At 40.6% G+C, this 10,950-nt stretch overlaps 1 protein-coding gene across 1 annotated transcript in view; it reads right to left on the bottom strand.

Moving 5' to 3' along the window:
• LOC103926414 (probable ATP-dependent RNA helicase DDX10) overlaps positions 1-10,950 on the bottom strand; it is an 84,971-nt gene that overhangs the window by 45,115 nt on the left and 28,906 nt on the right. The window contains exons 2-6 of the mRNA XM_009335278.1: positions 3,827-3,888; positions 3,421-3,672; positions 2,896-2,956; positions 2,532-2,662; positions 673-831 (exon numbers count right to left, since the gene is read on the bottom strand). Coding sequence (XP_009333553.1) covers positions 673-831; positions 2,532-2,662; positions 2,896-2,956; positions 3,421-3,672; positions 3,827-3,888 — 665 coding nt within the window. The remainder of the gene's footprint in view (positions 1-672; positions 832-2,531; positions 2,663-2,895; positions 2,957-3,420; positions 3,673-3,826; positions 3,889-10,950) is intronic.

The raw sequence follows: 10,950 nt of genomic DNA on the forward strand, positions 1-10,950 counted from the left end.
CTTTGGCCAGTTTGGGTCAGCTGTCCTGGCTGTGCCCCCTCCCAGCTTCTTGTGCACCTCCAGCCTTCTCAGTCGGTAGAGCATGGGAAGCTGAAAAGTCCTTGGCTAGTGTAAGCACTACTTAGCAACAACTAAAACATCGGTGTGTTATCGACGTTGTTCTCACCCTAAATCCAAAACACAGCACTGTACCAGCTACTAGGAAGAAAATTAACTCTATCCCAGCCAAAACCAGGACAACCAGCTTAGCTCTAGTTGTTCACACTAGAAGCCCAGTACCAGAGATGACCAGGCCAGCTTAACCTATTGTAGTTTTTAGAAAGAGTAGTCACAGATCAGCTTTTCTCTTTCTACAGAGATATCACAATTTCTTCAGCATGCTCACACTTGTGGCTTGAGCCAAAAGTATTTCAGGATAATCTAAATTAACAGCATAGTTCTGGAAGGCTTGGCAGGAAGGTCCATCCAGTCATGTAACCTGGGAAGACTGTAAATATGCAAAAGGGTCAAAAGACACAGAGTACACAGACAGGAAAACAAGTGGGTCATTGATAGGTTCCCACTAACTACTCTCTTCCCTCACTTTTCATTTCCAGGATTTCCTTCCTAAACTAGCACTTAATATAGCACTCATTTATGCTTCCATACAGCAAACTCCAAGAGAAGACACACCTTTCCTCCAATGATAAGGCCAGCTGAGAACTCATGATTCTTTCCCACTTTACGCAGAACCTTGAAGGTTTGATACGCCAGTTCCCGGGTAGGCGATATGATCAAAACTCCCAGTCCATCAGCTGAAGTCCACTGATGGCGATACAGGAGTTCCAAAGCCTGAAAAAAATTACCATATTGTCATTATAAAAATCTCAGAAGGAAAATATGTAACAAGAACAGATTTGTAACAAGAAGTGTCATAAAAAAAGATAAAGCCACACTAATTAAAATAATGACTTGAAGAAACTTCAATATACATTTCACATAGTTTGATTATATATCAATTCTAACTGATGGAAATGATACTTGCTGTAGGAAAGTTCCCCAGTACCAATCTATGAGACAGTAATGGGTGGTAAATTGTAAACATTTTACTGCACAGTTAATCCTACTCTGCTAAATTCTGGAAATTAAGCCTTAATCATTTATACGAGAATAGAAATCAGATGTAGAAAACCATGAGAAACTTCCCTGTTCGTAAGATTTTGTGGGAACCAGAAACAGAATAAGCAACTAGAAGAAAGTCAATTATTGCAGCTTTAATTCTGGTTATAGACTTGAAGCTGTACTATCCACACATGCTATATACAGAGCATTCCAAGTAAAGTTGCCATAAACCTCAGACCAGGATGATTCCTCCTCTTATGAATTCACACTGCAGAAACACTGTCTTAGTCAGCTAATCCTAACACAAAGATTTCATAGGTATGAATACCTGAAGCATTCTGAAATACTGAAGGTTGTTAAGCATCCTTGTACAATTAAATATTTTTTTTTCACTCTTCATCTCTCCAGCTCATCTCTCATCGCTTTTCTCCCCTAAAACTGTTTTAATATAAGGTTTGTAAAACAAAGTACTTCTACTTCCAGATTAACTAATTGAGCAATCTCACTTTTGTTTCTCAAGTTCACAAGACTATCTTTTGAGGGCACCTTTTTTTTCATTCTTTACTAATAAAAAATAAATTTTAAAAAACCAGCATAGAGCATAAATCTCTTCAGCTAAAGAGAGTATTCAAAACACCTACTACTGTTCCCACAGTTACCGACAGAATAGGCTCCAAAGAAATCTATGCTCACAAAAATGCAAGTAATGTTTAAACCAAAAAACGCTCCATAATCAAAACAACGTTTCTTTTTCCCTTTATCTAATCATAACATGATGCGTTTTGTATCCACTTATATGTGCACTTTAAGCAAATGTCTCAATTATACGTTCAACCTGAAGAAATGAAATGCAGAGCATGACGTTTGGAGTAAAACAGTCAAACGTACTATCCATGACAGGGGTTTTCATCCTGTTTTCCTGCTTGCACCTGGAAGTGATTTCTAAGAAGTCCACAAAAGACAACAAGGAAATGGAAGTCCACAATCACTAAGCTTAAGTTTGCTACATAAAGTCCAAATCCTGAAGTTTTAAAAGGGTGAAAACCACTCATCTAAAAAAAGCCTAAGGAACTGAAGAAATGTCACCATTCTATTCCATACAGTTAGTTTTCAAATTTTAAAAGAATTGGACAACTAGAGTTGCACCAGGAAAAGAGATTCCTGAAAGAAAAACAAAGCAGTTCCTAAATCACACAGGGTCTACTAATGTAAGGATCAAAATGGAATTTCTAAGCATCAGAATATTCCTAGGACCAAAAATATACTTCTTTCAGAACCTCAAGCAGCTTTATTAAATTGGCTTTCTTGGAACATTTAGGTCAGTTGAATTATAACTTTTCTCCCAGGATCTATTAACCTAAGCTGTTTGACATCCAATACTTCCCAGATAACTTGCTTTAATTACAAATGGAAGAATGTAAATTACTTACTGGGACAATAAAAGCCAAGGTTTTGCCTGATCCAGTCTTTGCAGCTCCCAGTACATCTTTACCTTGTAAAGCCAAACCTATGGTTTGCCTCTGTATCTCCGTTACCACACGATACTGAGCTTCCTGCAATCCTAATATTTGCAGTGTGGGAAGAGAAGAGAGAGTGTGGGAGGGGAAGGAAAAAAAAAAAGGAGAAAAAAAAAATTTTTATTTTTGTCTTGCCCAGAGCTGTATTCCTCCATTTAGAAAACACCATACATGGCAATACTTATCTAAAACTTAAAGCAAAAAAATGTTCAGATGCAGATAAATAATACATTCATTTTTACTTAAATTACTTTCCAAAGAAAACTTTTGTACTCACCTTTTAGGGTTTTCTTTGACAATGGAAAATCTGAAAATCTTTGAATTTCACTTGCATTTATCTGAAACAAAATAAGTTTCATCAGTGCTTACAATCTCAGCATAACAGAGAAAATAAATAGCACTCTAAGTTGCTGTCAACATAAACATGTAGTAGTTCAGTATGACCTGATCCAAGTTAGCCAGTTTCACTTAAGCCAAACCACTCCTCTACCATAAACTATTTAGTAAGTAATAAGATATACTTTGATCATGCAGGCTAATAGCGCAACTTAAAGCTCAGATCATCACGAAATCACAGAACAATTCAGGCTGAAAGGGACCTCAGGAGGCCTCTGCTCCAACCTCCCACTCACAGCAGGTCAGCTCTGAGGTCAGACCAGGCTGCTCAGGGCTTCATCCAGTCCAGTGTTGAAATCGTTCAAGGACAGAGACTGGACAGCCTCTCTGGGCAACCTGTGCCTCTGCCTGACTGTCCTCATGGGGGAAACGTGTTACAGGCTGAGCCTCTCTTCTTTCAACTTACGCCAGTTGTCTCTCGTCCTTCTGCCCTGCACCATCTCCTCAATGATCTCCCCAGGGGCACCGGGGGCTTCTGTAAGGTCCCTGTCCCAACCCCAAAGCCATCTCTGCTACAGACTGACAAGCCTATCTCCCCCAGTCCCTCCTCACAGGGCAAGTGCTCCAGCCCCCACCATTTCAATGGCCCTCCACTGAACTGGATCCACTTTACTGATGTCTTTTTCTCATTAGGGGGTCCAAAACTGGATGTAGTATTCTTCAGAAAAAAAAAATTAAAATTTAAAAAAAAAAAAAATCATATTTTAAAAAGATGTATGCAAGCATGGTCTAAATTTTCTACTATGCAGCGTGCCACAAGCCCCAGACATAACGTGCAATTAAACCTCATGCTAAGCATTTCACATACATACAGTATCTCCAAAAATCAGAACTTCCGTAGCCTTTTTCTCCAAAACTGTCCCAGTCGGACTAACTGCCAATAGAGATGATAATAAAATATCTATGGCAAAACACATAACTAGCCAATTATTTCATATTTCTGTGTGGCTGCAACAAGCACTGTGTTTATGATTCACGCATGCTAAGCATAAATTCATTTTCCTGGGAATATCCACAGAGGAGCAGTTTGTTTTTGAAGGCTACTGCAAATGGAGTAATGATAGTCATATCCCATGAAATGGAACTCTTGAGCTCTTACCTCCCTTCTTTTTTAATCATTCCGGCTTCAGAAAAAAACATTACTATGCTGCAAAGTACACAGCCCTTATCTTCCTGAAAAAGAGAAGCTCACCTGCACTTCTAACAATTTAACCCTTACGGCTCCCATCCATAAGGCGGACTCCTTCATCTGGAAGGACCACATGCAAACACTGCCGGCAGCTTCCCTACAACCTTACTAGAGCTAAGCTGTCCATCTGTATTTTCAGATCTCTTGAAGCAATGAGGATTAAGTGTATTCCAGCTGCTGTATGAGATCAGACATCACAAAAGCAGGTAAATGCTCTGCAGGGCAAAGGCCTGGTAAACAAATGCTTCAGGAAATAGCTCCAGATAACAAACACACTTCTCCCGCCCTCCACTTTTCCATTTTGACTCTACAGTTCTAGCATCGAGATCTTTTTGCATATACTTAGCATTAGGTTATGGGATTAAAGATTAATCACTGTGAACACAAAGACCCCACAAGAATCAGTAGAACAACACAAGGGAAGGAGATAAAAGGGGATAAAAGGGGCTGGTCCTGGGTAACAGGTGGCTGGTCAGTACACTTGTCTGGCCGGGGCCTGCACCCCATCACCACAGCTGGCCCTACAGTCTTACTAAATATTCTTATATAATGATGTAAATAATTATTTACTATTAATAATAATTACTCTTGCATTCTTTCTATCCATGTTCTTTGTGGGCACACTCTCTATTCTGACCCCACATGAGAGACCACCAGCAACCTTCAAGCCAGACTAGTGGGCAGCAGCATGAGAGCCACGTGCCGGCAACTAGAGCGGGACCATGAACCTCAGAGGCTGGAGGGTGCCGCTGCTGGCACCTGGGGAAACTGGGGCCTGAGGCCAGCTCTGGGGCAGACTGAGTAGCTAACGCCAGCTACCAGAGACACCCATTTTCCATGTGTGAGTACCTATTTCACTAGTGGACATTAATCCTGATCAGACAGAGAAGAACAGTATGTACCACCCATGCTGTTCACACGCGCGCAAGCACTGTGTGCGCAGGTGCTGATAAAGGCACTGCTCTCTCTGTGTTCATCTGTGGCTGATGTGTACCTACTGGGAATACGTGCTCACCCTCGCTGCAGGCCAGACTTGGTGACCCAGAACTGCAACAATCTTGTCCCAATCAGGTAGGTGCAAGAAGAGTCCATCTATGTCCTGAAGCTCACCAGATTCACCAACCTCTAGCACTTGGTATACTTAATTTTTCAGAGCTGTCCTACAGGGTACAAAACATACTAAAAAAAGTAGCACATTGTCCTGACACCTACTAATTTACTTCTCTGTATGCATCCCACCTATACAGCATACTTGAGAGCTGTTAATTACACACACACACAAACAAAACCCTCAAGACCATGTGTTTGAGTCCATGAGTTGGCTGAATGATTTACAAAACGCTGAGATGAAAGTATTACATTTTTCTTAAGATCTCTACTTAACAAGTCTGTTCTAGCTGATAGGAGATCATCAAACGATGTGGACAGCTTCCACTGGCAAAGTTCACAACAATCAATAGCTGCAGGACACAAATAATAAAAAAATAAAGAGACTACTGTATCTGTAAAACCTGAGCAGATGAAGAGGAAGGTAGACTACACAGTTTTGAACGCGTACCAACTAGCATCCCACAAATGTCAAATTCAGAGCTTACACAACTTGTGCATTTCTAATAGGTATCATTTATCTCTAACAGACTGCTGAACAGAAATCTCCCAACACAAGGACCAAGCAAAATGGCCCTCAGATGTTCCTGACAACTCGTGGTAACAATTCCAGAGAAGGCCTCAAATGAAAAGCTACTGAGCTGTCAGATCAGCCTTATATCTACTTGAAGTACCAAGCCTTCTGCAGGCTCTGCCTATTATAGAAAACTAAACTATTTTTTTCCTGAGGGTTTACACCTGTTTAAAGCACCTAGATCACACCACTACTCTTTTCAGCCTAGTTCTCTCTAGTTAAAAAAAAAAAAGTAATTTAATGCATTAATTTGATCTCTAGATAAAAGGTAATAACACCCTTATTAAAACCTGGTTTCGACATATTTCAAGACAAAGCTCTTGCAAGGTAGATTTCAAACTTTCACTGTGTCCTAGCAGAGCAATTAAACTTTTGCCAAACGTTACTTAGAAACCTTAAAGGTGAATTATTTTTATAAAACCTACTTGTGCTGAGAAGCACGTACTTTAAGCTACTACATTTCTGGGAGGGGGAAAAACTCCTATCAGAAATCACCATAAAAAGTCTTTTTTCGACTTTCACAAATTGGAATTTCTGACAAATATTTCCAAATTCAGTTGATAATTTTGAAGATATTATATATCACATGCAATATTACATATTGGGCTAATGCCCAGTCTTATTATTTTGCATGCTAAAGGATCACAACTCAGTGATGTATACAGGTTCAGTTTAATTTCAACCAAGAGACTGTCCGCACAGGAAAACAGTATACCTACAGGAGGGAAAACTATCTTACTAACATCAAAAAAGAATTCAAGCAATCCATTATATGCAACTAAAGGGATATATATTAATAGGTTTGTGACACATGAAACGGGCTATTGCAGCAATGTGAAATTGTTCTAAATAATTAAGGCTGCTTTTTCAGTGGTCAACTTCTTTTTAACTCTAGATGACCCAGTAAGAACTGATGTATTTATCACAAAGGAGACAAACACTGTTCTGCTCTTCTACCTTAAACTCCTCTAAATCAATTTAAAAATCATTACATGCATAAGCCTAGCTCTTTTAAAGATGTCCAAGAAGGAAAAAAAGTGACAACAGTATTAAAAGAGCAAGGCACAGGAATGTTAGGATAGGCCATGTCACAAAGCTTCCTATATTATTTCTCTGCCCTACAAACTTCCAGGAGCACAAGAATGATCTGTTGTAGCACCCTTAAATTCTGAAAATACTGGTTTATTTTTAATTAAAGTCCAAATGGCAGGAGTAAGAAGGGTTGGTGTTAGAGGTAGATCTTCTGATAGATCTGTTCCATATCTACATGTACCAGTGGAAAACACCACCAACTTCTACTTAGTTTATTTCCCTGTTGGAAGTTATTACCTCCTCCAATCTGCTGGGAACCTGTACCTGTGAGCTCTCTCTAATCTGCTCTAGGTGAGAGCAGCCAGCTCATTTCAAATACTTCAAATGGTATTCTGATCTAACTTGACTAATTTGACATAAAGCAGACTAGAAAGAATTTACACAAACAGCTCCCCAGATGGAGAAGACAATGTTCATCAACAGCCTCCCAGTTAGGCAACAAAGTCACTGGATCAACAGATAACACATCAGCTGTGAACACGTAACACAGAAAATGGTCCCAATGGACACAGTGAAACTAAATTTCACGTTTTCCATCTATGCTGCCACACATTTGCCAACACATGTCAAAAAATGACCAAAAAAAAAAAATCCCGTAACAAAGTATCTTGGTTATCTCTTCATTATTGTTTAATTTTGTCTAGTTTATCCATTGCAGTCATTCTCACACTGGAAATTATAGACAAGATATTCTAAGAGGGAGGGCAAGGTGGATACTCTTGCATCCAATAGCCATGCTACTCCTATTCCATGCCACATGCAAGATGACAAAAGCACATGAAGACCTAACCCACCCACAGCCTGCGTGCCAGAGACTCCAGCCAGTGCTCCTCACAGAGAGGAGCTTACCGAAGAGCTTTCTAATTCCCTTGCCCCTAAGAAGGGATCTGCCTCATGCAGAACTCACTGGAGACCCCTGAAGATCCAAACACATGGCACTTTCTCACAATCCTCACCATAACCAGGTCCAGGCTACTAGGGAAGAAATGCAGGAGACCAAGTGGAAAACCTTGTCAGGGACCAGAAAAGGAGATGTGAAGGACTGAAGACAGGAAGCTAGGTGGGCATCCACCTGTATGTTCACAGGCAGGAGACTCCTGGAGCAAGATGACAGCAAAACCCCAGAAGAGTTGAGACCAGGAGTCCCCAAAACTATCCTAATACAAACATATGTTTACCCTGTCTTCATTCTGATGGATACATGCCTGACCACTACCAGCCTCTCTTCTTCAACCTTTATATATACACACAAACAAACTCCCACTACCCACTCCTTACCTACGCTGCCCCAAGCTCCACAGAGACACAGAATTATCACCCACATCCCAGAGCTAGATACATGTGCAGACATGCACATTGGTGACACAGAGGCATCCATACATATTCACATAGCCATATATACAGCAAATAAACGCAAGTATCTAGGGAAGTAATTGACAGAGGTGACTATAAGGCCAGTATAAACAGAAATCTATGTAGAATGAGTGGAAATTAAATCAAGTATCCAATGTATAGGATGTGTTTCAGGGAAAAGTGACTGCATTTAAATATTACGCACAATATTTAAGGCTAGAAATAGAGAAACAGACTACTGTAGAAAATCAGAATGGGGACTACTCAAACTAAAAAGTCTGAGAATTGCACATCTACCCGCCACAATCCAGATACACCACCCTAAAATTTATGACAATAAGGAAGGAATACTGACCTCACTATGGAAAAGCAGGGGTTACATCACTCCCTTAAAGAATATAGTTTCATTAACTCAGTGCTTGTGTGTGTTCCTTTTAAACCTCCCTCCTGCTTACATACATCTGTGAGCAACACAGTCACACCCCACTATCTGCCAAGGATGCACTCCTGTAAAGTAGAGTGGTATGAGAGATAGCAAAGCAATTTTTCCCCATAAGAACTAATGTAATAGATAGGGATGCATGTAGAGATTTAATACGTGCATACAGCATAAATACGGCAAAACCATACAGGGAGAACATATACATTATGTATGGGGAGAACAGACAGGCAAAGGCAGCATCAAGTGGAGGAGATGCTGGCTTCCCAGAGATCATTTTTCAAAATATTTCTGCCACTTCATCTCTGAGACCAAATGCCCAAGACAAATCTTCTACTTCAAGAGTTCTTGCTGCCTCCTTCTAAACAATTAGATTTTTTTCATTGTCATCATCACCCTCAAATGAATCCAGATCAACTAAGGGCAAATGACACATGAATAGGGGTCATGTTTGGCCATTCAGTCTCGCAGATGAAGAGGCTGTAATCCACTCCAAAAAGCCAGCATCTCCTCCAGCTGACGATTCTGGTGATCCTGCTCTTGCCTCTCAATATGCCCATGCCATATACATATAGTTTCAGTACACGGGAGCAACACACTACTTAAACTTCTGCGCACACGTGCCTACTACATTAGAAGAAAAGCTATCCCCTGAACTCAACCACTTTATCTATGAGACTGACAGTGGTTGGCTGCTCAGAGCATTAAATGACCAGTGATGGGACTCCAAAGCAAGAGATAGAGAAGAAAGAATAGCTAGATATTGCCATAGTACCCTAAAGGTAACACAGCAGCCTAATTTGCATACGGCATTATCAAGTAAATGCAAGCTATTATCAAATGTAGAAACTATTGGACACTGACAACATGCAAAATTAATTTCACTACACATCTCCCTGTCTGTGTTCAAATACACAGAAATAGAAAGCAATCTATTGTATATATATACACTGCAATTTGATATATAAACAATAAGCCCACCACCCTGGGATCTGTGCAGAGAGTTCACAAACTCTGTACACAGCCTTTGCCAAGTTGCTTTAACTTAGTTTCTCTCTCTTGCTCAGACACACACCCTCCAGAGACCATGCAGAGGCAACTGTCTAATCTAGGTTACAACAAGTAGTCCAACAGTACTGTAGTAGTGTAGGAGGTTTTTCATTCCACAATGAAAGACACATACCTACCAGTCATCCCACTGGTCATCCCACTCAGAAAAATACAAGCTTCTAACAGTTTGAGTAGTCTGCTTTCGCAGTCAGCATCTAAGTCCTCTATTTCTACAGTGAGTAGAAAAATATTGCCAAAACAAGTTGACTCAAAATTTATCCACGACAAAATGTATTAATCATTTATGTAATTACCATCTTTAATTTTTATCATAAAAACAATGAATGATAAGTCCATTTTTTTCCCTGAGAAATAATCCGTGATTTAAAACAGTAATTTGACCATCTTTGGAAGCGTACCGTTTGCTTTCAAACCAGTAAAGCCAATGATGGTGTGAAGCTTCAGAATACTAACTTGCTGAATCTTAACCAAAGGAGCTATCACAATGTCTCTGCAGTAACAGACATCTTTCTTCTATACCTCTTGTCATAACTTCCTGCTCAAAGTACAACCACCAAAAAGTCCCTACTATCAGCTACACCGAGTCCTACGTAACCAAGTACATCTGCCATGCTCCTCCCCAGCAGTAGCTGCAAATTCAGCAAACATTGGTAGGACTTAGAGCAACTTTAAACTAGGTTTGAAGGGGGAAGGGGACAAAACCAGGCTCACTAGAGATGAGCCTAGGGGTGGCATGCCGATGCTGGGGGCGAAATGCCCAGCTCAAGTGCATCTACACCAATGCACGCAGCATGGGCGGCAAGCAGAAGGAGCTGGAAGTCATTGTGCAGCAGGAGAGGTATGACTTAGTCGCCATCACAGAAACATGGTGGGGTGACTCTCATGATTGGAATGCTGCAATGGATGGCTATAGACTCTTCAGAAGGGACAGGCGAGGAAGGAGAGGAGGTGGGGTGGCTCTGTATGTTAGGGAGTGTTTCGATTGTATAGAGCTCAACAATTGTGATGGTGATACGGTTGAGTGTTTATGGGTAAGGATGAGGGGGAAGGCCAATGAGGCAGATATCCTGCTGGGAGTCTGTTATAGACCACCCAACCAGGATGAAGAGGC

The sequence above is a fragment of the Pygoscelis adeliae genome, unplaced genomic scaffold (assembly GCF_000699105.1).
Source record: "Pygoscelis adeliae isolate BGI_AS28 unplaced genomic scaffold, ASM69910v1 Scaffold142, whole genome shotgun sequence".
In the NCBI taxonomy this organism is placed as follows: Eukaryota; Metazoa; Chordata; class Aves; order Sphenisciformes; family Spheniscidae; genus Pygoscelis; species Pygoscelis adeliae.